Source organism: Coffea arabica, chromosome 8e (assembly GCF_036785885.1).
Source record: "Coffea arabica cultivar ET-39 chromosome 8e, Coffea Arabica ET-39 HiFi, whole genome shotgun sequence".
NCBI classification, from domain to species: domain Eukaryota; kingdom Viridiplantae; phylum Streptophyta; class Magnoliopsida; order Gentianales; family Rubiaceae; genus Coffea; species Coffea arabica.
The window spans coordinates 7,037,188-7,065,169 of record NC_092324.1 but is presented as its reverse complement, the minus strand read 5'-3'; the positions used below and the strand labels follow the sequence as shown (position 1 = coordinate 7,065,169).

Here is a 27,982-nt window from a genome sequence, read left to right as displayed (position 1 = left end):
TATCCCACCAACTGTTATTTCGTTGGGTTTGGATTTTATCCCACCAACAATTATTTTGTTGAGCTTGAGTTTTATCCCACCAACCTTTATCGTGTTGGGTTTGAGTTTTATCTCACAAACCGTTTATTTTGTTGAATTTAAATTTTATCCCATCAACCATTTTTTTGTTGGAATTGAGTTTTCTCCCACCAACCGTATTGGGTTTAAGTTTTATCCCACCAATCGTTTATTTTGTTAGATTTGAATTTTATTTCATCAACCTTTATTTTGTTGGGTTTGGATTTTATCCCAACAACCGTTTATTTTGTTGGGTTTCAATTTTATCCCACCAACCGTGTTGGGTTTGGATTTTATCACAACAATCATTTATTTTGTTGGGTTTGGATTTTATCGGACCAACCGTTATTTTATCGGGTTTGAATTTTATCTCATCAACCGTATATTTTATTGGATTTGAATTTTATCCCACTAATCGTATTGGGTTTGGATTTTATCCCACCAACCGTTATTTTGTTGGGTTTGAGTTTTATCCCATCAATTATTTATTTTGTTGGATTTGGATTTTATCCCACTAACTGTTATTTTGTTAGATTTGGATTTTATCTCACCAATCATTTATTTTGTTGAGTTGGGGTTTTATCCCACTAACCGTTATTTTGTTAGATTTGATTTTTATCCCACCAACCATTTATTTTATTGAATTTGAATTTTATCCCACCAACCATATTGGGTTTCAATTTTATCCCACCAAACTTTATTTTGTTGGATTTGGATTTTAACCCAGAGATTGTTTATTTTATTGGGTTGATTTTTATCCCACCAACCGTGTTGAGTTTGATTTTTATCCCACCAACCATATTGGGTTTGAATTTTATCTCACCAATTTTTATTTTGTTAGATTTACATTTTATTTTACCAACCGTGTTGGGTTTGGATTTTATTCTACCAACCTTTATTTTGTTGAATTTGGATTTTATTCCACCAACTTTTATTTTATTGGGTTTAGGTTTTATCCCACCAACTTTTATTTTGTTGGATTTGAATTTTATCCCACCAGCCCTTTATTTTGTTGGGTTTGGATTTTATCCCACCAACCGTGTTGGGTTTGGTTTTATCACACCAACCTTTATTTTGTTGGATTTGAATTTTATCTCACCAACCTTTATTTTGTTGGATTTGGGTTTTATCCCATCAACCGTTATTTTTTTGGGATTGGATTTTATCCCATCAACCGTTATTTTTTTGGGATTGGATTTTATCGCACCAACCTTTTGTTTCGTTAGATTCAAGTTCGGTCACACCAACCTTCCATTTCTTAAGTTTATATTTTTCAATTCATTAGATTTTACTAGTTGTTTAGACTGTGGCTAGATCCCGTTGAACGATTCAAACATTTGCTGATTTTATTTGGAATTCACTTTGTTTGTTTTGATTCAATTACAGTTGGAGCGGACAGGTAAATAATTTGGTGTCTACGTCTTTGTTTTGAATTTCTTCGAAATCCAGACAAAAAGGGACAAGTTATAGATACCAAAATTTTATCAATTCATTTTATTGTTAGAGGTTTGTTGTTTAAATGAATTCATTTTTTAATTGTTTTGTTGGAAAGTGAAGAAATGAAAAGAAAAAAAAATAGAAATGAAAATGCAGTTTTTGTAAAATAAAAATTGTGCACGCGTCTTTTTCATGGAAAACTGGTACAAAAAACCAGTTTCAATACACAAAATTGCAGATGCCATTTCCATCAAATTTCCACTCATTTTTTTTGTGATTTTCTTTCCCTCCAAACACCTCAGTACAATGCCAACTCATCTTAATTGGAATCTATCAAGAAAGTTCCAGAATTAAAGCCATCTAATGGTTCAAAGTTGCCAAAAAATCCAGCACCATCCTCACCCTTCTAGGGTATTGGGAGGGGTTTTGTTCCATATAAAAGCTTCAAAAACACAGCACTAGGAAGGAAGAGAGGAGGAGGCGGCTGAAAAAGAAAACACAGAGAGAAAACAGAGAGAGAAAAAGGAAGAAAAAGTGCAGAAAAATTTTTTGTGAAAATCTTGAGCCAGGGTTGAACAGTTGGCTTATTTCTTGAGCAAAATCCGACCTCAACCTCAGTCATCTCTGTATTTTTTCCAAATCTGCACTATCTACGTTTGTAGAAGTACAACTTTTGTTCACAAAACTTCAGAAAAAATGTCTTCAGGTGCATGAAATTCGGGCTCGAATCTGCTACTTCATTAGCCCTTGAACAGCCGACAACAAAATTTCATCTATCAAATTCCAGCCTTGAAGTTAAATTTTCTTGGATCTCCCACGTTTATTTGGGGTCTTCAAACATCAAATGTAGTCCATTCAACCTTCTCCCCCCGCATAAGCTTGAATCTGCAACAAATTTGCCCCATTTTGTTCTTAGTTTTGTCTTTCCTTCTGCTATGTCTCTTATGAATTGTTGGCTTGAAGTTTCTATTATGTTTGCATGAGATTATGTGGGATTTTTAAGGGTCTGTTTGGTTGGAAGTAAAATGTTTTCCTTGAGAAAATATTTTCCATGGAAGTAATTTTTCATGAAAATCATTTCCCTTTCATCATTTTCAGGTGTTTGGTTAACTTATTGAAAATATTTTCTTACTTCATTTTTCTGGTGTTTGTTTAACTTTTGAAATATTTTCACTTTTATCTCTATTTTTACTTTCTACACATTATAACTACATACTTCTTCCCATGCAAAATAAGAAAATTTATCTCATTGTTTAACTTTAAAAAATCTTGGAGAAATGTATATATGAATAAAAAATATCTCCTTAAACAATAAACAAATTGCTGGCCATTTAGTGTCAAATATCAATCACATGCAATGCTTATTGTGACATTTATCTTGCACTCTCACTGCTGAAAGTTTCTCTAGAAAAGAATATCCCTATTATACATAATTAATTACTAGCATAGGATGAGCAGGATGAGATTTTTTTTTTTATTTTGAATATACTAGGGAGAGGGTTGGGTTGGGTTAGGTGGTACGGGGGAGGAGTGTAGGGAAGAGGTCTTGGGTTCGAGTCCTCCTGTTTACACTAAAAAAAAAGAACATACTACAAGATGTTTTCAGTAAATTTGGAACATACAACAGGCGGGATGCATGCATTTCGGAAAACAACTTCAGTAAGTTTGGAAGGGAAGTTGTTTTCCATAAGATGAGTGAAAATATTTTACATAAGAAAATGTTTTCAGTAACTTTTGTGCAACCAATCACGGAAAATTAGGAAAATATTTTTCTGGAAAACATTTTCACCCGAAACAAACGGACCCTAAGTGATGTGATTCATCTGAGTTCTCGGTTGCACAATCTTGTTTTGGTCCCAATTTTTGATGATTATTGGTGGAATTCAGCATTTGATATGAAACCCAGCAAAGTTGCAGAAGAAAGAATAAGAGAGCTGCGATGAAGATTGCATGCAAGTTTTGAAATTTGCATTTTGACCGCTAAATTTTCATATGATTATATTATGGCCCAAAATCTGGAAATTTGAACCAATTTTGCCCCTTTTAAGTTTTAATCCTCCTTTTCGATTTTTAGTAGGTTTTTGGCAGATTAATTCTGGGTTTTAGGGCAATATTAGGGTTTAATAATTTTTAGTTGATTTATTATCTTGTTGGGTAATGTTGTTATTTGGCTGGGCTTTAGATAGTGGATCTTGCTTATTTTTTATTGGGTTTGCCATCGGCTTGAAGGGGTAAAGCCCATGTATTTTTGGTTGGGTTTAATTAGAAAAAAGTCTAGGCTGAATCGCCTCTTTTAACCTTGGGCTTTTGATGTGCCAGATGGCCTTTGGCCCAAGAAAAAATGAAAATGGCCCACTGGCCTGGTTCCTTAAGAAATTTTGTGACGAAATTGCATATTAGTCCATATACTTTTGCGTAATTTAACTATGGCTGTAAAAGTTTGAATTTCTTTCAATTAGGTCTCTAATTAAATTATGTTTTAGTCCCTAAACTTTATTTTTCTTTGATTTTGACCCTACTTTTAATAGTAATTACAATTGAACCCTAAAAACTTTCTTAATTTTTATAATTAGGTCCCTAATAGTTTTGATTTCTTAAATATAAGTTATTTTTCCTTCTTTAATTGTTAATTATACTTTATTTAAGTGCTTTAATTGGTAGATTTCATTATTATTTCCATTTCTTTGTAATTAAATTGGTACCTTGATCATTTTGTTGATTTTGGAGTATAAATAGGACAAATCCAACCTCATTTAACCACTATTTCAAGGAAGGTATCTTCTTTTATTATTTTAAATTCTCTTATGTGCTCCTTTATATTTTTTATGTGTAATTGCATGTTTTGAGTGCTTTTACTTTTAATTACTCATTTTATTTGATGACTATTTGTGAGGCATTTAAATGCCAAATTGTAATAGATAGGCGTTAAAGATATGTATTTAGCTAGATTTTAATTTTTTCCAAAAATGTAATTAGTTAGATAAATGTAATAGTTAGGTTATTATTTTTAAGATTTTTCCCTTTAGATTGTAATTAGGACCCCGAATGTAATAGTTAGCCTTTTATTTGCTTGTGTGCTTACGTGCTTATTCCCTTTCATTAGGATTTTACATCTAGAAAATTATGCCTATGTGTTATGTATTCTATGTGCATTATGTGTTTACTTGCTTTAATTATATTTTATATAATTTATTTAGTTATAATAAATGTATGACGTCACCACACTAGTCTAATGCTAGTTGTGGCCATTCTCCCCTATTTTTCACTAGTCCAACGCTAGTGAAAACTTGTAGAAAAGGGCTAATCTAATGCTAGACCTTTTAGACCGTTTTCGCACTAGAGTCACACTTTTTGCATGACATTCATCACATTTCATATATATTTTGCATTTTTAGGACGTTTTTCTCATCCTGTATGATATTTTCTCTATATATTATCTTCCTTTATCCCTATGTGCGCAAAACATGATATTTAGACTTGCATTCCATTTAGAAAATTAGAAAATAAGTTAGTTTATTTACTTGACTAGATTAGGAGAGTCACCCTTCAAATATGAAAAATGAACGAGTGTGATTTCTTAACCTAAGCGTACTCGTATCCCCTCTATAAAAGGAAAAATTCAGTCACGATTCTTAGCATTCCGTACCCATTATGTTGCATTCTCTTTTTCTAGATCATGTATATTTATAATTCTTCTTTTTTCGAGTCTCATCTTTAATATATTCGTAACCTCTTTTAAAAATCATCTTTGGGCGTCGCAATTAATGTGATTTACACCAATTAAATTTTGAAGAGATATTTCGACCCTCTCGATATTCATTAGGTCTAGATTTGTATCCATATAGAAACGCCCTAATATGATAAGTTTTATAGGTTAAATTAAGAAAATTTTTGACTAAATTTCGCAACTAGCCTTAATTAGGTTGAAAGGGTGCCTTAAATCAAATTTTTGTCTTCCCGTTGTTCAACCGTAACTCCTGAACTCTTTTCTCTTATTTTTCAAAGACCTGGAGTTGTTTAAAAAGGATATTTATTTATTTTTTATTTAAAAACATATTTTGGATAATTTGGTATACCTTAATTCAATACCAAGTGGCAACTCCTGTTTTTTCTTTAAAACCCTTTTTAGACTATTATTTTGGGCCTAAACTCCTATTTTAGGCCCTCCTTTTCTTTATTTATTCTCTAAAATAAAAAAACTAATTTCAAATAAAAATTTTCCAAATAAATACATCTTTTCTAACTCCTAAATAAATTTTATTATTTTTCAAAAAATGGGACGCGACACATTAAAGTAGAACAAGCATACCTTTTGAAAATTATTCTTGAGTTTGTAAAATTCTCACTCTAGAAAAGCAAATTGACCATTAGGGAGAACAACAGCTAACTTATAATGAAATTGAAGAAAATGAAACTCGTTCTCAGTGGCCTCTGATTGTCCTAGAAGATGACTTCCAAAAAATCTATTGTGAGTAGAAGTTTGCTGATATAAAAGTCCTAGATTCTTAGAAGATCTAGTTAAATTGCACCTAAGACAAATTTATCAGGAAATTCAAGATTTGGATGAAGATTATAATGATGGGAAAGGATTAGCAAACATCATTGGCAATGAGGAGATGTATAATCTATAAAACATGCTTGAAGCCTACAATAAATTATCCAACCAATAATGTATCTTGGCCTTTCAGATATTAGATTAATTAGTCTTTTTTTTTTCTGGAGACGACAACTGTTGTATAATCTAATCTATCCTACACTAAAGGGGAGGGGGCGAACCTAAGGAGACTCATGGGTAACTCAGAGGGGACTGAACCACCACCAGATCAGACGAGTGCACAACACACCCGCCTGGATTTTTTGAATCAAAAACTTGACTCAAACTCGGGTTGACCGAGTTCGAGTCGAGTTAAAGCGGCTCAATAAAACAAGCAAGTCGAGTTCGAGTATTCCAAATCAATGCTCGAAAGCTCGTCGAGCTTAATCGAGCTTTTTAATTTTAATTATTTAATATATTATTATTATAAAATTACTCTTATATCTAAAAAAGTTGTTGAATTTACGAAATATTTAAAGTCGTATAAAAATTTTAAAAGGGCAATAATGTCTTTTTGCTAAAAAATTATCAAGAAAATGAAATTTTGTAACTCGAGCTCGATCGAGCTTGATAAGGCTCGCATTGACTCGAGCCCATGCGAGTCGAGCTCAAGTTTTGCGAGCAAGTTTCGAGCTCGAGCTCGAGCTCCTCGAGTAGCGATACTCAAACTCGACTCGACTCGATTACATCTTTAGCCCAAAGGCTGGTGGTCAGATATTAGACTAATTAGTCACTAGTCATTAGTACAATCAGGAGACAGAAACATAATGCACGCATGGCCTAAGACCACAAAGTTTTCAACTGATCTTTGGCCGGAGCCAGTAATTAAATGGCTTGCACTCCACTTTTAGCAGGAAAAATATCAAAGCATCCAAATACCAAAATTCAAAGACATTGCATCTGGCCCTCACAAGATGATTTCTAACTCAGCCTGCAATACAAAATCTTATCAGGAACAAGAAGAAACAATAATTCAAAAAAGTAACATAAACAACTAGTATTTATAAAAGGATCCAAAACCAAGGATGAAAAGGCAAGTCCTAAAGGAGAGAGAGAGCAGGCCACAAGCATCATTCGCAAACGAAGACAGCATTGGAGCCATCAGGATCAGCATTCATTCCAGAAATCCAGAAGCCCAAAAGTTATAGACTCTTTGTCCTCTAGCTCTTTGATCTCTTACAGGCCAATCTTAAGATACTTCAACTTAGATTGTAGAAATCCCAAATATTCGTTCTAGTCTTTTGTGTTTTAGTCGTATTTCTTCTTTTGTGTTTTGTGTACTTGAATCCCACCCAAATTTCTAGCATAAGTCGGCATTTTTTATGAATTGTAAGTCCTTATCCATTATTGTGTCATATATTCTATTTATTGAATACTTAATTCTGCACTTTATGTTATCCAGTTAACAAAGAAGATGATCTAATAATAAAAACTTGTCCAAGAATTCTTCTATTAATTACTTTGTCCTATTTCATATGCTAAAATTATAGATAAATTTTGGAAGGTTTCTGAATCCATTCTGTGTTAAAAAGTACCCATTCAAGTATAGACTATTTGAAGGAAAAGGACCATTTTGAATATGAACATGCCCAAAGAAATTAAGAAATAATTTTCATACCCGAAAAGGATTAACTTATTATTAGTGACTAAGAAAATCCTTGCTTAACTAAGAAAAGCCCCTACTTTTTATTAGATCAAAACCCTAACAAAATCTATCAAGGTTGTAAACGAGGAATTCTAAAAGAAAAACAAAGAAATTATAAAATAATAGACAATAGGGGTGGGCACGGGTCGGGTATCCGTCCCAAACATGATTTGGCTAATCCGACCCTAATATATCAGATCAGCCATTTTATGACTCTAACCCGCTCCTAATGTTTTCGGGTACCAAAAAAAAAAGGGGGGAGTCATAGGGTACCCGTCCCTAAAAAAACTATTTTTCAATAAAAAAAATTGCTTTCCACTTAATATCAATATGTTTTTCAAAAAAAAAAAAACATGCTTTCCAATTAATATTGGTAAAGATATTGTAATTAAAGTCCATACATCACCATTCTCACACATTTCATCCAACAATCAAACTGATCTCATAAATTTAGTACATATTAGAATTATAATATCTAATGGACAAAATGAAGTTTCATGATAATTTTGATTACATCACCATTATCATATATTTCATTCTTCTACAACACAACAAATATAAGGATAATAAGTATTTGGCAACTTCTCCAACTTCCTTAAGGATGTTATGGTACATGACTGTATCCCAAATAAGTCGACTGTCAAATCAAGTCCGAAAAAGAATTGAACATAGCTAATTATTTTTGGAAAAGGTATAACCAAAATAATCTTGAAAATCTGCACCAACTTCCTTATATCTTTGGAATAGACCTTATGGTATTAAGAGTGATGAAAAAGAAAAATAAATTTCTTACACTAAATAAAAGAGACAAATTTAAGAGACATAATTGCAATAAAATAAATCAAATAAATAAATAAATGAGACACAAATATTTTAATTATCTAACTAACAGAAAATTGAAGCTCCAAACACAAATCTTTGATTGAATTGATGAAATATTTGTAGGAAAGATCGATGAAGGTAGAATAAAAATAAAAAAGATGAAATAGACGAACAATTTTTATGACAGAGTTTCATAAATTTTTATTCGTTTTGTTCATTTGGTTCATGTTTCACCGAGAATATTCACTTTTTTCAAACAAAATGAAGAGAAGCGGATCATATGGGATTAGAATATGAGACTGTGAGCCACTTCACTTGCACTTAAGATTAAAAATTATAAAATTATAAAATGATTCCTAATTTTTTAATATTCATATAATAAACCCTACGGGTCGGATACTTGCGAGTTTTATTTTTCTAATCCACATCCGTATTCGATTTTTGCGGGTACCCGACCCTCATCTGCCCCGCTAAAAAACATCGGATCGGATATTCTATTTTTCGAATCGGATCGGTGGATTTTTTGCCCACCCCTAATAGACATAATAAAATATTATTAATTAGATTTGATAAAATTCTTCCTCTAGTTTCAACAACCCTTCGTACCTTTTATTTTGGCTCAAAGCTCAAATGGGTAACACCCCAATAGACAATAGAGCCGGTTTCAATTTATGGCACTTTAAAAAACTTTTTTTAATATAGATATAAACATAGAGAATTTAACAAATGATAGTCAATTTTTTGGATGCAAAAGCAGCAATGCAGTTTTTATCATGTTAAACTAATATCTATGAGTCCGAAATTGGAATTGTTGTGGACGAAAACCCACTGGTAGAATCATTCAGTTAGCGTTTACAAACATGTCTGGGCCAAGAACAAAGGCTTCTTCAATGGCTTAAGGTTCTTTGAGATTATCCTAATAAGAAACCACTCTAAGTTTGCAAGTAACAAAATTGCTATTGTTTAAACATTTTAACCAAAGTGATGCTAAACACTGCCATAAGCAAAGACTACTGATCAGAAGTTGTTCTTTGCCAAGAAAAATCATTTGCAACGTCTCCAGTAGAGCATGCACAGACATGGTTCATCACAAGTTCGACCACATATTTACATGTTCACAAGCAAAAGGAGCACAGAAACTCAAACCTCGCATAGCCAAGCAGAGCTTGATCAATAAGCCAGTCATATAGGATTACATGACTGCAAACCAGCAATAACACAAGGAAATTGCTTAGCAGGTGTGCACCCTTTAGTTCCAAAAAATCACCAGTCCGTCTACGGTAGAACTTGACTGCTTGCTTGTGCTTGGGAGCTGGAAGTTATTTTTAACATTCTATGCACAGACATGTTCATTCAAATGCTTAAAATCCATGTCATTGTTGTTTGCACTTGTTATGAAACTAAGTATTTATAAATAATTCAGGATTATAAACAATACATCCAAGAAAATGACTGAAGCTCAGCATAACTCAGTGTCAAACTTCAGAGATATGCCCATGCTGAAAAGCTCTTGACAAAGCAACTTGGCACCATAAGGCACATTCACCCTAACAATGTCTTCTGCAGACTCACATAACCGACAGAAAGGGCCACGAATCTTGCGGCCACCGAGCACTGGCCTCTGGATTACATTGGCCATACTCCTGCATTTGCGACAGATATGCATCTCTGAAGAATCGCTGAGAGTGAAGAGGCGTTCGTGCAAATTTGATGCAGCACCATGAGCTATAAGGCAATCCCGTTCCATCTCACCAAATTTTATCCCACCAAACCGCTTCCTGTCTGCCACTGGCTGACGAGTGAGTGGATGGACTGGTCCCGTGTTCCGAAATTTGACTTTATCTTCAGCCATATGAGTAAGGCGTTGATAAAATGTCGGACCCATGAAAACCATAGTATGAATCATTTCACCTGTTCGACCATTGTACATTCTCTCATTTCCCCACCTTGAAAATCCAAGCCTGCCATGTGTACCCCATTAAAACAACTATAACAGACCATGGCATACCAACGGTAAAGTAAAGACATCATGCAAATGATTGTGCATAACATGATTTTATTGGCTATTGCTAAGGTATCACCTCTGAAGTTGGTCTCCTATAGCATCAACAGATAAGGTCGAAAAAGGTGTGGCATATTTCTGTGCACCTCCTAGAGCAATTCCCTTAGCCAATGCAGCCTCTAAAAGTTGCCCAGGAGTTTGTCGTGAAGGAAATGCATGTGGATTAATTACGATATCTGGAACTATTCCTTGTGCCGTAAATGGAAAATTCTCCTGAGATTCTAGGAAACCCAGAACACCCTTCTGCCCATGCATGCTTGAAAACTTGTCGCCCAGACCTGGAGAACGAACCTGATTTTTTTTTTTTTTGGAAAAATAAAATCTTAGAATAAAGGTAGATAGAATAATAAAAAAATCTTAAAAAGGTCACTAAGAAGACTTGTAAGTATTTTAGCAACAGCACACCATATTACATATGCTAACAAAAGTAAAAACACACTATTTTCCAACTCGACATATCCCACTACCATTCAAACATATAAGCAGAAAAGAAAATTTTGATTTCAAGCTCTAAAATTCAAATTTGAGCACAAGTAGACAAGCTAACAAGCATCCAAATCGAAACCACAAATTAATAGTTAAAAACGAATCTTTCACTGGTTTATTATTGTCAGAGCATATATATTCTCATCTATAAAGTAGAGGAACAAGCTAATGAGGGAAAGCTCCTGCTGATGATAAAAGAAAATTTCTGTTTTATTCCAAGTTCTTTATGTTTACCCTAAGATGCCTGCAAATTTATCCCCTACACTTTTAGCATCATGAGATAACTTATTAGGAGAAAGAAAACAGAAGGAAAAAGCAAAAAGAATTAAGTGGCTTCACAAGTTGAATGATATTCCACTTAATCATATTCTTTTCACCTCCCACATACTACTCCCTAAATTGTATATCAAACAAGTATACCTGCCTCAGAGATACCACAGCAAAGTTCTTGCCCTCATCATTAGCTGAAAGTACAACCTTCTGAACCATGCCTTTTTCAGTGTGCTTTAGTTTCACACTATGATCGGTCCCTGTTTCTGAATATTTACCTATGACTATGTCACCAGTCTGGAGGCTAGCACCAATGAATGGAAAACCATCATCATCAAGGCTGTCAACGCGTCCAATTTTACTCGGCATCTTTCCAAACTTTACAAAGTCCTCAGGCTTGTGCCTCTTCCCCAAGTTTTCCGTCTCATCTACATCTGATTTGTAGCTTCTTATATGCTCGGATCGGAACATGCCACGCTCTAGTGAAGCACGATTCATTACCAAGGAATCCTCCTGATTGTAACCAAGATGTACGTTAACTGCCACTATAGCACATTGCCCATTAAAATATTCAGGTCGTGGCAGCATTCCTCTATGACGAGGATAGGAAGGCTTTCCAAGAGAATCTGAAAGCATGGTTCGGAAAAGTGGCTTCTGGGGATAATACAATTGATGGATATTTGTATCAACTCTGATACTTGGGTTTGTAGTGGAAAACCCAATAGCCTGTTGAGAGTGCTTCTCAGACTGGTACAAGACCCTTCGTGCATGATCATGGTTAGCAAATGGGATAATTCCACAGCTTAAACCTAATAAGAATGACTGGTCAAGTTCACAATGTGTATATTTCATGGGAGGCTTCTCTTTGCTGCCTGTGTACAACAAGCCAATTTCCCAAGCAGTTACACAATCTTCTTCCTCTTCAGGTCCAATAAGTTCAATGATTCCCCTGTCCAAAAGAGATTGGAAAGAACAGTCCTCCCCTTTCAAATCTTTGATCCTTTTCAGATTCTCAACAACTAGGAGGGGACGAAGAACCCTTCCAGCATCAGAAAATACACGGATTTCTCTATGCTTTTCATCTCTCTTTATTTCCACCTGTGAGTAAATACAGCAGAACAATTCAGACAAGTATAACATTAGAGAGAGATATATATAAACAGCGGCTAAAGAAGACTAATAAAACCATTCCTGCTTTATTTAAAGGATGACATGAAGTTCACTCCATTACTGTTTAACTTCAAAAAGTAAAATAAAATTACTGTCATAACGCTGAAGACCACAAGAAAACTAGGGCGGTGGGAACATGTAGCACTGCATAACAAAAAATGGTTGATTACATTGAGATGATTCACAGAAACATGTCAAAAAGAAGACTTGGTATATCTACAAGTATATTATGTCAAGTTAGTTCATTTTCTTTTCGCCTCTTGCTTTGACTTAAGCAACAATCACCACCAGACAAGAAAAAACTTTACGGGATGGGAAGGCAGTATTTGCATCAATACATTCAACTCAAGCATTTAAATCTTAGACCTTCAAGCATCTATTCACATATAGATATTTCAGTTATTTAAAAAGAAGTTAACAGCATTAGATATATAATAAAAAACGTGGTGAAAAGGTTCTACATATTTTTGCTGAGATAGTCGCATGAAATCAACTTAAGATGATATTGAACAATTGCATATCAGATGCATAATGTAAGTCATTGTTTTAACAGCATCCCAAAATATTTTGAAACAAATTTAAATGATTGAAAATACCTGCTGTGGGATCTCCTTGCTCCGACGCTTATTCTTTAGCTCTGCTACAAATAATGCAGAATCCTTGCATGTCCCAATCCAGTCCCCATCCAAAAAAATCTTGTGCTCTTCATGTGTTGAGGATGAAGTATCATCTTGTAATAATTTTAAACCACAATCAAGTAATTTGTCAAGAAGAGATTCCAATACTGTTGTGCTGACAAGTCCCAAGCTGGCTAAGTTTTTAACAAGCCCACAATTTTCTCCATCTGGAGTAGAGAGAAAGCATATCTTTCCCCAGTGTGAAGGGTGCCTGCATCATCAATTCTAATCATCAATAAAAAAAATACATCAGACCAAAGCAAGTACTCAAGAGGTGCCACGACGGTGGAAAGGCAGAGAGTCTCCAGCCCCCCCCCCCCCCGGGGAAAAAAAAGTATAAAGCTAGCACTATAGCATGTTAATAATAACAAACAGGAATACCAACAAAAATCATGCACGTAGATTAAATTTGCCAGTGTCAGCAACAGACTATGGCTGATCTTTAGAAAGCAATTACTCAAAGCAAGTACTCAAGAGGTGCCACGAGGGTGGAAAGGCAGAGAGTCTCCGTCCCCCCCCCCCCCCCCAAAAAAAACCAAAAAAAAAGTATAAAGCTAGTGCTATAGCATGTTAATTATAATAAACAGGAATACCAACAACAATCATGCACCTAGATTAAATTTGCCAGTGTCAGCAATAGACTATGGCTGATTCTTAGAAAGCAAGTACTCAAGACGATTTTAATCATCAATATAAATAATACACCAGACCAAAGCAAGTACTCAAGAGGTGCCACGAGGGTGGAAAGGCGGAGAGTCGCAGCCCTCCCCCCCCGGCCGCCAAAAAAAAAGTATAAAGGTAGCGCTATAGCATGTTAATAATAATAAACAAGAATACCAACAACAATTATGCACCTAGATTAAATTTGCCAGTCTCAGCAACAGACTATGGCTGATTCTCGGAAAATGTATGACAAGAATCTATTCTATTACCATATGACAAGCTGAAAGTAATTTGTGAAAAGGAAACAAGCTTAGATGAGTTATTGTTCTCACGGATATCTAGCATCACCAACTCTCCCAGTATATGAAACCTGCTGCCGTGTTTTCCTCATGTCAGCAGTCATCTGCAAGGGGTTTGTCCGCCTAAGGGTAGCGACCACTCCAGAAACCCTTTCCATTTTCTTGTAAGGATGTGACCATGCTCCAGTTGAAAATGCTCTTGAAAGACCATTCGAAATGATTGATGCATCCACATAGGTTTCAATGCCCCGCAGTTCATAATCTCCATAGATATCTTTTTGAATAGCCTTCACCATACGCCTCTCAGCATGTTTAAGGTGTACCTTCAGCTCCCGCTCCAACAGCTCAGAAGCCAACTCCAATCTCTTGTTTCTGAAATCATCCCGGTTGTCAACCTTTCGCCGGCCAGTATATGCTTCCAATAGACACTTCACCATGTACCCAAGGAAGCGGGCTTTCTGCTTAAAGCCAGTTAAATTTGGAAACAGTAGATTTCTGATGCATTCTTCCACAGACTCAGCAGGAGGAAATTTACAGTTCTTCAGAAGTTTATGAACGTGATCAAGAGCATTCTTACCTCTGCGGAAGTCCGTACAATTATCATCAGCATCATATATCGATTCAGTAAGTATATTTGCAATTTTGGTGTCTTCAATGTCCAAATTGATCAAATCTACCACCTCTCTATCAGAAGATGCACCAAGGGCAAAAAACAGTATCCACACGGGCATTTCAGCAACAGCAAAATAAACAGAAAGAACCTTTTCTCCTCCAATGATATTCTCAAATTTTGAATTACTAACTAGCTTCAGATACACTCTTTTCCTTTTAGCAATTGGACGGTAAGAAACCATCCAGTTTGGGACACGAGACAGCCAAAGCCTTATCATGCAGATTTGCTCCTGTGCAATAAATGTCTGCAGTAAAACATTTCAGGATATCTAGCAGAAAAAGCTACAAAGAACTACTGAAAATTGCTGTGACTAATCAAATATCGATCAAAGCTCACTGAAAAGGTTTTATGGGAAATTGATTATTCTTGGTCCTTAAAAAGCGTAAACAATGCAAAAGAAGCTAATGACTATACTAAAAGAACTAACACCTGGCAAAAGCTTTGGATCTCAGAAATGATATAAATTCTTGAATTTTTACTTGGCGAGAAAACAAAATTCACAAGCAAGGATGAAACACAAGGAATTGGTAGGTGCAATTTTTTGTCAACGTACATAAGTTTAAGAAATGAAGAAGGGAAAGTTGAAGAAAAACAAAACAAACAGATGGCCTTATACTAGAAAGCAAAGATTAGCATGCTCTTAATACTTTCTACAGCCAGAATGCATGTTTTACTTTAACCCCAAGCACAATAATGAGGATGACTGCATTCCATGCAGTAGTACAGATTCTCGGTCCAGCCCTTCACAAGCTTAAATAATTAATTTTTGCAAATAGCAGCTACCTTCATCTCACCATTTTCACTTGCTTTTGATACACTCTTCTGTTCAGACTTTTTAATTGAGGCAATTTGAATCCATATCCACACAAACAAAGCTTAAATGGATTTGGATGATTAAAAACGCTTAATGACTTTAAATGGGCAACAATTTAAACCCAGTTAATTTGGTGGATTTAGATGGGCTATGCATGTCATTTATAAAAATTCAATTATCAAAAATAGAATGGAATCAACTCACTGAAAAGAGGGAAAAGGAGGAAAAGATAATTATGTCAGACAAATTAGTATCAAGTAAGCGTGGTTTAAGGTTGATGAGTTGGGAATGGCCAGGATTATGATCAGCAAGGAAGTGGTTCTGGAGACTCAAAGACTTATAGTTGGTCCAGGTGAGTTAAAGAGTGTCAGCCTTGTCAGCATTACATCCTTGAGATAAACAACACTGAAAGTGTCCATGGATAGTTTACAGAAGCTTGTTGTCCATGTCAACTTTGGTTGGCAATATTGTTAAAGGACAAAAACTAGTTGTTTGTATTTCAATTATCAAATGGCTGTAACTGGATTAGATTATTTTTATCCACCAAACATTTAAGGAAAACTACAACCATTTATCCATTTTGGCATTTCTACTATTTGGTAAACTAGATTTTAAATTCCAAATAGTTGATCATGGAGGAAAACTTTTGTGCTTTGAACAACTAGCACAAACAAACTTACAACTTTATTCAACAAGAACAAAACAAGGTTATCACCTTTTCAGCACCCTTGATAATGAAATATCCACCATGGTCAAATTCGCAATCATCCTTTTCGGCTTCATTCATCCAACATAACTCAGACCTCACCATAACAGGGAGCCTCCCAATTATGATCTCCTTCTTCTCCTCCTTTTCACAATGATTCTCTACATACTCTGCCATTCCAGTTTTTGCCTTGTCACTTCTTAGAAGCTTCTTGGTGTAGACCTTAAAAATAAAAAAAAAAACAAAAACAAAAGGAAGACACATATCAAAGTCAAAAGTGGTAGAAGAAAAAGGAACTATGATTACCCCAAAACTTTGATCATTGTTGAAGATGAAGTCATAGGGAAAGGGATTTTGTGTTGTAGTAGTAATTGATGGACAACACAAGCAAATCTCAAGTCAGTACAATCAATTTAGCATCTTTCAAGTGCTAATGAATTATTTCTGTTTAAAAATAATTCATATGCATTATGCAGAGTTAGTGCAAAAATTTTCCTAACACAAGTAAAGATTAACGGCACATAATCTTTCACGTAAATTTGCGATTTTTTTTCACGCATTAACTATAGAGGGATTCCATCTTCTTTCAGATGTTAATAGAGAAAAATGAAAGACAATAACCCAAACAAATATGTAAATAATATCACAAAGTAAATAAGGCCAGAGAAAAAATGCAAGCTTCTGTGATGAATACGTCAACATTTTATACAACCACTAACAGTTCAAACTCTAGCTAATGCAGACGTGTGACAAGCTAGGTATATAATCTCCAAGCATTGATAAGTAACTCAGTAAAGAAACTACTAAAGCAACAGTAGTCTGCATTTACCATAGAAAGCTCTATTAAGAGTTGCATTATCATATTCATTTTCCTTTTAGTATAAGGAATCAGATACATGCACAATATCAACAAAATAGACTCAAGATTCATGCAAGCAAATGTTAACGATACTCTTCAGTTTAAAACATGAGATGATATCTAACAAGCGCATGATTGGAAAATTACACGATAATAGTTCCTCTAAATGAATAACAAGATGTGTGAATCGACTTCTATCTACACAATAACATGGAAGATAAAGAGCATAACTAGATGCTACGGAACTCTCCAGACCATTTCAAGAGTGGATTTAAAGAATTTATAAAATCCAGATGAATGTGTATACCTGTACATGAGTCTCCACTTTTATCCTAGCTGAATAAGTCATGTTCTGAAGCCGGGCATGACGAGGAAGCACTTTTAGATACTCGTTTTTACCTTCTCCAAATAACTTCTCACCTATCCAAATGTCTGGCTTCTCAAGAATGACTTTGCCAAACTTTATAGATGCGTATTTCCAATCTCCATCACCCCGCTTTGAAGGATCAAACCCTGGCTCAACCACAATCTCACCAACAGAGTCAAAGACTTCTTGAATCCGATACTTGACGAAATTATTGTAAGAATTGATTTGATGACTAATGAAACCATACTGTTCAAAAAAGGCCGTTGCTGCCTTCTTACAAAATTTCTTCAAGAAATCTTCACCCAACTCCCGTAGGGTTATAGAGTTGAGCATGTCATCGAAATCATCAAAGTCAATGTCATCAATATCCATCGATAAGGATTGATCAAATAAGTTATCTTTGCTACTCCCAATTCCCGAATCTTTTATGGCATCAGATGCATCCATTAGTATCAAATTCCCCTATAATCAAAAGAAAGAGAAATCAGGTAACTACAGATTTTTGCTTCTACAAGAACTAGAACTTACATATATATGACATGGATATCTAATGTCACAACCAGAACCAGAATCCACCTAATCAGCCAAATTACAGTCATTTCTACAGGTAAAATATAGAGTAGAGTTCAAAATCAGATTATTGGATGCAGATTTTATTCACCAGCAGCCAGGATAGAAGCATTTCCTTCTGAATGGAAACAACAGCAAAATTCATTACAAAGAATTCACATTGCAACAGAACTTTTTTATTTCAGCACAACATTTTAACAATTCCAGGTCCTAATTTTCATTTTTTCTTCTTATTTCTTTTAATTTTCTTGGTCTTGCATTCCCATTTTTCTCAGAAAGATATTAAAATCAAACGCCTTTTCCTTAGCCCCAAACTACCAGAGATTCCACTATCATAAAGAAAAAAAGAAGCTAAGAAAACTTTAAAATGTCAAGAAAAAATAAAAGAACAAAAACAGCCTCTTTCTATCCAGAAAAAGCAACATTGCAAGGATTTCACTCTTTATCTACTCCAACAACCACAAACCCTACGCTATAGAACCCCTCTGAAAAAACCATCAACATGCATGAGAATTAAGGGGTTTCCTCAAATTTCTCTCACCCACCCCCATTTTCAAGCTTTCCCCAAAAAATGAGAGAAAAATAAATACAAAATAAAAAAGGCAGAGAATGTCTTAAATAACAAACTGAAGCACCGAACCCTTCTGCATTTTTTGGTGCTCAAAAACATTCAAAAAGAAAACGTGATTTGAAAAAAAAAATGGCGAAAATTTATAAACTCAAAAATGTAGACAGAGAGAAGATGAGAAGAAAACTTACACTTGCTTTTCAGTTTTGACGAAAGTTCAGGCGATGGAAACTCGAATAGAGCGAGAACAAATAAGCACGCCTTCTGCAAGAAGACTGAGGAAGTGGACTAGTGGAGTACAGCTTTGAACAGACAAGGCGATTCCTACCGCGCAAGAAATTTGTGCCCGCCCTTCTGTATAAAATTGTATGCTATTTTACTATAGTTGATATGTAGATATTAGTAATATAATTTTCCAAATGGAAAGGACCGAAAAAAATATTAACAGTATTTAATCTTGCTCAATACAAGATATTTTTATATAGGGCAAAATGTCTCGATAGCTCTCAAACTATTTAAACGTTGAATTTTTAACCCTCCAACTATTAAGTGAATGTTTTTAGCCCTCTATCTAATTAAATGGTATATTTGTGGTCTTTCCGTCAGTTAAAGTCGTTAAGTTCAACAGAAAGAGCGAGCAACACGCGCGAGGCATGGGGATAAGTGAGGGGCGTTTTCGTCTGCATACCATATCTACTAGGTTAAAACATGAAAGGAAACCTCCTCCTTCATATTTTCATGGTTGCTTCCATGATTTCCAAAGTGCTTGCAAGAAGAAACGGTCGAAGCGAAAAAATGCGAACACATCAAAGTCCTTCCATCCCCAATTGCGGATGCGGCAAAGCTTATAAGATGATTACTTCATGGACTGACAAGAATCTAGGAAGGAGGTATGCTGTTTGTGTAGATGGTGGCTACCAGCACTGGTCTTGGCTCGACGGGGAAATGTGTCACCGTTCCGTAGAGTTAATACTTGGTTTTCTCAGGAGAATCAATCAGATCGAAAAAGAAAGAGATGAAAGTGAAGATGTTAGAAGAAGGTTGGAGAGAAAGCTGGAAAGCAAGAATCAGAAAATAAGAGAGTTGCAAAAGGAGATCTGATCGCATAAATGGTTGAATAAGATTCTCATGAGGCTACTTTTGATCACTTGGGTCATTGTGATACTGCTTGTTTGGGTTCAAAAAGGAAGGAATACAAACTATATGTGACAAATTGAAGGTGAAAGATGAAGGCTCTCTTTTAGATTCTCTAAGTATAGTAGCAAATGAACACTCTATTTTGGGCTGTTTAGGTGTAGTAGCAAATGTACATGAACACTTTGTTGTGGAATGTTTAGCTAGTTTAGTGAAGCCTGTGTATGTTTAGACCAAATTTGTAAGCCCTATTGTTGATTGAATAGCATGATATTGCTATTGTCAATTAGCTACTAATTCAGTCATGAATGTTAATGATAGTGTGAGTTCATTTGAAACATGTTAGTAACCAAAGCTGAACAGGTACCCATTAATTAACCAAAGTCTTGATCCCATAAACAAAAAGTAAGTTTACACCAAACTGAGTTTCCAGTCAAATCAACCCCTAAAACAAACCGAGTTATCACAAATCAACCCTTACAACAAAAGGAAAATTTCCAGCCAACTAATTACAATTGAGAATCAGCACATATCCATGAACAAAAAATTACAATTGACAAAGAGAGAGTTGTTGCTGGCCTTGCAGGTTGACATCATCTACAATTATCACCAAATGAGAAAAGGAGAAGTAGTTGTCTCTCGTCTTTCATTCCTTTGCCTTCTTCCAGACCCTCTTCCTCGTTTTCCCCTCCCACTCCATTTCCCTCTCCAATTCCCAATAGTGAATGGAGGGTCCTTTCCCAAATAAGCATAGTTCAAATTTATCATTCCCTTATCTGCATCAGTTAAGGGTCTCTTAGAAGCAATCCTTCCAAGTCGATTGTTATGCTGTTGATGAGCAGGTTGCTATGGCTATTAGGAGTGCTCATGTGTAGAGTCTTATTGATGGGATGGCTCATGTGCAGCCTATTGATGGTGGGAATGCTCCTGTGCAATCTCTGACTGCTTGGATTGGTTCTGCGCAGGTTGCTGATGCAACCCTTCATGGGTAGTTTGCTATGCTCTCACATGCTGTCTAGCTTTCCCCCGAGCCTATTTGACGTATCATCATTTACAAATTACATGGATACATTATGTCTAAAAAATTGATACCAAGGTGCAACAAGGTTTAAAGCTCCTGACCTGCTGTGATGTATTTGTTGCTGATTCCTGCCCTTCATTAACTACTGTATGCTGTTGATCTCCCTCAAACACCCTTGAATTGTCCTCTTTTTTGCAGGTTGCTGCATTATATCATGCTACACATTTTCTGCAATGTATCACAACTCTTCACCTTAATTTTCTTCCATGATGTTTACCTTTAGTTACATCCCTTCTTCTAGCTTTCTTGGGGCTCCCGAGTTGAGCTACAGTCAAAGGTGGGTCCAACACTGGCATTGATGAAGGGGGCCAATGATCTTGACCACTAATAGGTTCTAGTACATTATTATAGATCATGAGGAACAGCTCCTTACTGTAACACTTATCTAACTCTTTGTGGGGGCTACCATTGTTCATGTGAATAGAAGCAATGGCATGACAACAAGGAATACCACTCACTTCCTATAACAAACATGTGCAGTGTCTTTTTTTTTTTTCAAATTAATAGCAAACTGGGCCCCGCGTGGGCCATGAACTTGATAACCATCAATTGAATTGAAAATTGGCTTCCATTGACGTGCTAATTTGAACCTGTCTTCTACAATTTCCCTAATTAGTGAGCCTGTGAGACCTTTGTACCTTTTCGTTGCTAACTTTCTTGTGTGAATCCTTTCCATCAGCATAATTCTAATTGACTCTAGCATTGATATAATGGTTTGTTCTCTTACCTCCAAAATACGTGCATTAAATGACTCACATAAGTTATTTACAAGCATATTAGATGTAGTGTGAGTAAGAAAGAAAGCTTTCCACCAGTGTCTAGGAGGTGGAGCATTCTTGACCCACTGGAAGGCCTCTTTGTCATACTTTTTATGTCCTCCATGGCTTTATTGTAAAGGAGGACTGTCGTGCTGTTGGCAATATTCCAAAGTCTGTCCTTCAAATCTTGTCCTAGATGCTTTTTCTTGAAGTTCCTATGCATATGCTACACACAGTATCTATGTTCAGAGTTAGAGAGCACGTCTGAAAGTGCTCTATCTAATCCCTGTAGCAAGAACAAAGAAATAGCTAAGTGTGGTACAAGTTCATGTTGATTAGAAATAAAATAATGCTGTGATGCAGTAAATGCCATAGCTTCTGCTAATTAGAAATAAATGTGTAGTGAAACTAATTATCAATTTCTAAGTCACCCTTCAAAAGCATCAAGAACCACCTCCACTATGCATATGCTACACGCAGTATCTATGTTCAGAGTTAGAGAGCACGTCTGAAAGTGCTCTATCTAATCCCTGTAGCAAGATCAAAGAAACAGCTAAGTGTGGTACAAGTTCATGTTGATCAGAAATAAAATAATGCTGTGATACAGTAAATGCCATACCTTCTGCTGATTAGAAATAAATGTGTAGTGAAACTAATTATCAATTTCTAAGTCACCCTTCAAAAGCATCAAGAACCACCTCCACTATGCATATGCTACACGCAGTATCTATGTTCAGAGTTAGAGAGCACGTCTGAAAGTGCTCTATCTAATCCCTGTAGCAAGAACAAAGAAACAGCTAAGTGTGGTACAAGTTCATGTTGATCAGAAATAAAATAATGCTGTGATACAGTAAATGCCATACCTTCTGCTGATTAGAAATAAATGTGTAGTGAAACTAATTATCAATTTCTAAGTCACCCTTCAAAAGCATCAAGAACCACCTCCACTACTCAGTAGCTTCTTTTTCTACTACTGCCCCACGCAATGGGCCACCAACCATTATTAGGATCCACTCTAATTGCAGCCAACAATTGTTCTGGATAGGAGCCCTTAATGTGGCAACCATCCAATCCTATGATTGGTCTACAACCATCATGAAATCCTCACTTCACTGTACCTAAACAACAATACAATCTCATGAATCTAGAATTCCCACTAATAGTTCTAAATGAAGTAAACATCACCTCCATAGTACTACTAGCATGAGTTTCTTTTTTATCTCTTCACAATACTCCCATAGTTTTTAGTATTGTGCTTCAGCAAAACCACTGACCAGCTGAACTGCCCTTGCCTTTGCCTTAATAGCTACTCATCTGGATACCTCAGCTTTGTAGTCTTCGTGCACTGTTTGTCTTAACTCCCCAATTGGCATGTGAAGGTTTACCCTTATCCTCTCAACATACCTGTCGGCCAACCATTTGGCATTCAAATTCTTGTTTTTCCAAGCGTGATTACAGTTTTCGTGTACATCATTCATTGTTTTCACCACCAGATCATTTGTTCCAAGTACCTTCTTAATCGAAGCAAAGACAAACCATTGACAGGGTTCTTTGCATTTGGTCCTCACTCTTTTTGGTCCACATTGGCTTTCCCAATCTAATACCATACTCTCTAACAGTAGTCTTAAATTGGGCTCTTGATTCAAATTTCATGCCCAACTCAAATCTCGGGTTAGCCTTGAATTTCTCCATTGAAAAGTCCTTATATCTCCCTCGATACCCATCTTCCTCCTCAGATGATCCAACATCACTGTTTAGATGATCAACTATATAATCTTCATTGAATGGATTGCTCTTAACCCGTTCTCCTACTGGCTGTTGGCTTGCAAGTCTAGATTTTCTCTTTCTTACCTGTTTTTTCTTACCTACAGGCTATTGAGATGCCTAGTTTTCAATCATTTGTTCTTAGGTTTGCTGGACATCTGCATCAGCTTGTTGGCTTGCAAGTCTTTGCCGCTGTTGCCTGGTTTTTCAACTTGTTGATGTCCTAAGTGGCTTATTTGACTGCTCTAAAACTTGGGTGTAATTATTGCCCTTGCCCTGATTTTCATCTCCTGTGGCATAATTCATATCAACAAGTAGATCTTCTAGCAGCTGCTCATCACCACAATATTGTGACAGCCCCACCTTCCCCTAAGGCGAACCAAAGGGGTTAGCGGACTGCCTGCCCAACTCTCGCCAGGACTAACGGTTCAGTTTAGAGCGATCTAATACGTTTCGGAACATACAAACGCGCTTAGACAAGCCAAAACTTCAAAATAAAATAAAAAAAAATGAAAACGGAGTCGGCCATGAATAGTAATCAACAGGTCAAAACCCAACCAAACATCAAGCAAACATTTACATCTTGAAATTAAGCATATACAATCCAAAGTGGCATACAAAAGTTATTCAAAAGTTGATACATGTATGGTTTGCCAAATCAAAAGAGAAACGGTCCCAAAAGTACATTTAGGGTTTCAATCAATGAGCTATACAAAAGATATGTCCATCTAGCTCAATTCGGCAACCAACTATCAAATCCAAGCCAAAAGTATTTATTTTCCTGTAAGGAAAACAAAAGGAATAGAGTGAGCTTACGCCCAGTGAGATAATACCACTCAAGCAACCAAGTTCATATAAGCATCAAGTTTTTCATTCCAATACATCAAAAGTAAGCAAAGGCACACCATACGAGTCATGAAGTCAAGAAAATATAGCAAACAAGGAACACTCATCGAATTATGGAAAAATAACGTCCAAAATATCCTATCGGATCTTACCCTCGGTCACCGAGAAAACCTATGATTCAACGAGAAAGAATATTACAATTCATCTAGCAAAACAAATAAGTGGAATCAAGGAACTCGACTAGTTACGAGTAAAACGGATAAATGTGACTTTAAAGTGAAAATAAAGCCATTTGGATCTGTGGACGGAAACAACTAGGGTGTCATAAACCAAACTCAAAGGGTTATAACAATTCCAATGGAAAACACTTGAATCAAAGTCAAGTCGGAATCCAACCAAATTAGCTCAGAAATATTATTTTTCGGAATCGTTTATGTGGTTTAAAATCAATATACATTCAAGTAGGTATTATGGCTTACATGTCTTGACTGAGAAAACCTTAGGTCATACCTCGATATTTTGGTATGAAGTAGTAAATAAACATTTGAAGGTTCAAATGGAAAAGGTATCATGTTTTAAGATGGAAAACGGGCATAGTATTTGCCAAACGAAAATATACAAGTTCAAATAGAAGCTTTAGCCCTTGAGCGCAAATTTGGACAGCACGCCCTTTGTATTTTCCTATTTCCAGCCATTTATGGTTTCATTATTTTCCTTATTCAAACCCAAAGGTACACACACAAAAATTTAATTTCAATAGCCGTTCAGTGAACTCCAAGTAGTACAAGTACAATTCAAATTAGGAAAAAGTCCGGAAATGAAAGTTAAGCTCTAAACCATAAAAACAGTTTTAGAACCCGTCAAAGTTCTTATTTTCTAGGCTTTATTTTATTTATTTGCACGCTTCTTATGCCTTTTCTTTATTTGAAAAATTTTCTAGATAATTTTTATGAACAAATAGGTTTTTTAAATTATTTGTCTAGTATAATTTAGTTCATGAGATTTTTGGAGCGTATACCGGGCGTGGGACCCGCTAGTGCAGTAAGTTCGGAAAAATTCGGTCAGTTAGGTTAAGTTTTGGATACTGGATTTATTTTATCAGGTGTTAAGAGATTATTAGAGGTTGTTATGGATGGGAGTGGAAAGACAAAAGGATAACCATATATTAAATGAAGTGACAAGTGTCACTTGGTAACTAATCTTTAGATTTTGACTACACTATTCACTACTTTATCAAATAAATCAAAAAATTGCCAAAAATCATCCCTATTTCTAAGCTTCATGGCCGGCTCTCTCTCAAAGGAAAAAAAGAAAAATCTCTCAACTTTCTTGCTTCTCATCTCACTCAATCTTCAATTCCAACCGATTAAACTTGAAAGTTCTCCATAAAAATCCTTCTCTTAGTAGTTGTGAGATGATTAGTGAAGTAGTTTGGAATACTAAGGTGCTCAATTGCCTCTTTTCTTGGGTTGATAAGGTGAGTGGCTATGAAACCCCTCTTTTCTATCTAATGGTGTTTAATTAAGGACTTGTGGTGGTTATGAGTGTGATTTGATGGGTTATTTCATGATTTTGGTTGAAATTAGTGAAGTTTTATATTTATTTGTATTTTTTCTGTTTTCATAAGAATATTATGGTGTGGCCTTGGATGATGGTTGGAAATGATCTAAAATGAATCTAGAGGATGTAAATTGAGGTTAATTGCGGAAAATTTCCGCATTGAACGGAAATTTAAGAAGTTAGGGTTCCAATTTTCACCATTCTGCCCGGCACTGTTGTACCTAGTTAGAGGCCGAATTGGCCTTAGATCAAAACATGAAAGTTGTATAGAATGATGATTTATAGATGTCTACAAAATTTCAGGTCAATCGGAGTAACGTAGCTTGTGAAAAGACTGAAATACCCCTGCTACCATGTTTCTACCCGAATTTGATATTTGCGTCTGTAATTGGTTATTTTGGTTGGGAATGCTTCTGATTTGGTTGTCGATGTCTTCTAATGAATTGTATTCTTGTATTTTAGCTTTTGGATGGCTTTGGAATCACTTGATTTGGACTTAGGTAGCCTGACTTATGATGTTTGAACCAGAATGCGGTTGGTGAACCTGTTTTTGCGGTTCTGGTTTAGTATATTGAATTTTTGACCTGATTGCACTAGAAACTGGACTGAGTAGCCTTCTTCAACATTGTAGCACTATCTCTTAGCTTCGAAACGGTGTATTTTGCACCTCCATCCGATAATCGTAGTGCCAATGGTGCCAAAACCGCAAAATGATGTCAAAAAACTATTTTTATGGTTTAGAGCTTAACTTTCATTTCCGGACTTTTCCCTAGCTTGAATTGTACTTGTACTACTTGGAACTTACTGAACGGCTATTGAAATTAAATTGTTGTGTGTGTACCTTTGGGTTTGAATAAGAAAAATAATGAAGCCATAAATGGCTGGAAATAGGAAAATACAAAGGGCGTGCTGCCCAAATTTTCGCTCAAGGGCTAAAGCTTCTATTTGAACTTGTATATTTTCATTTGGCAAATACTATGCCCGTTTTCCATCTTAAAACATGATACCTTTTCCATTTGAACCTTCAAATGTTTATTTACTATTTCATACCAAAATATCGAGATATGACCTAAGGTTTTCTCAGTCAAGACATGTAGGCCATAATACCTACTTGAATGTATATTGATTTTAAACCACATAAACGATTCCAAAAAATAATATTTCTGAGCTTATCTGGTTGGATTCCTACTTGACTTTGATTCAAGTGTTTTCCATTGAAAGATTCCAGAAGTTTGCTCCGCCAAAATTTCTTGGAGGGCCCGATCCGGACGTGGCTAAACAATGGATAGAAACCATGGTTAATATCTTCACAGCCCTAAACTACACTGAGCAAAGGCAAGTGAACTTTGCAGTATTTCAATTTGAGGGACCGGCCCAATCATGGTGGAACGTAATTAGAGCAAAGTGGGAAAGAGAACAGACTATCTGGACATGGGCGAACTTCATAAGAGAATTTAACGAGAAGTACCTCCCACCTTTAGTCCAAGAAAGGAGGGAGGAGGAGTTTATTGGGTTACGCCAAGGAACGTTAAGTGTGGCCGAATATGAAACAAAATTTACAAGATTATCCAAGTTTGCTTCTGAACTGGTAGCCACTGAACGGCGAAGAGTAAGACGGTTTATACAGGGACTGAATTTGGACATCCAAGAGGCGCTAGCCGCGGCGCAAGTGAATACTTTTACGGAGGCCCTTGAGAAGGCTCAACGAATCGAGAATGTAAAGGCACAAGTAAAAGCCTCCCAAAGTCGAAAAAGAGATGTAGTTGGTAGTGTAATTGAAGAACCTCCTAATGAATCAATAGCACCTTCTAAACTGCAGAAAGTGAACTTTTTGTCCTACCCGCCATGGACAGTAGGGGCGGGAAATGAAAGGTCTACCAAAGGAAGCCAAACTGGATATGGGGAGACTTCTCCAAAAAGCCAAAAAATGGCTTCCTACTTGATTTGTGGCTATTGCGGAAAGGCCAATCATACCGAGAACGATTGTTGGCGGAAAGGGCGGAAGTGTTTAATTTGTAGGAGTGGTGAGCACCAAGTTAGCAACTGTCCGAGGAGACAGTCACGCGGAGGTAGTATTCCGCAACTGGAGGGAGCTAAAAC

At 35.9% G+C, this 27,982-nt stretch overlaps 1 protein-coding gene across 1 annotated transcript; it reads right to left on the bottom strand.

The window, feature by feature from the left end:
- Window positions 1-9,683: 9,683 nt before the first annotated feature.
- On the bottom strand, window positions 9,684-19,072 carry LOC113703866 (DNA-directed RNA polymerases IV and V subunit 2). The gene is made up of 8 exons (XM_027225349.2): window positions 18,931-19,072; window positions 17,542-18,063; window positions 16,385-16,597; window positions 14,216-15,099; window positions 13,140-13,431; window positions 11,524-12,471; window positions 10,637-10,908; window positions 9,684-10,516 (listed from the first exon to the last, which is right to left on the bottom strand). The coding sequence occupies exons 2-8, from the start codon at window positions 18,046-18,048 to the stop codon at window positions 10,015-10,017; spliced, it is 3,618 nt and encodes a 1,205-aa protein (XP_027081150.1). The 5' UTR covers window positions 18,049-18,063; window positions 18,931-19,072; the 3' UTR covers window positions 9,684-10,014.
- Between the last annotated feature and the right edge of the window lie 8,910 nt (window positions 19,073-27,982).

Excerpts from the sequence above, each read along its gene's own strand:
- LOC113703866 (XM_027225349.2), bottom strand. The coding sequence starts at position 18,048 with ATGGATGCATCTGATGCCATAAAAGATTCGGGAATTGGGAGTAGCAAA. Across the intron at positions 10,909-11,523 it reads CTGTGGTATCTCTGAGGCAG|GTTCGTTCTCCAGGTCTGGG; the intron begins GTATACTTGTTT and ends AAAAAAAATCAG. Across the intron at positions 10,517-10,636 it reads ATAGGAGACCAACTTCAGAG|GCTTGGATTTTCAAGGTGGG; the intron begins GTGATACCTTAG and ends TACACATGGCAG.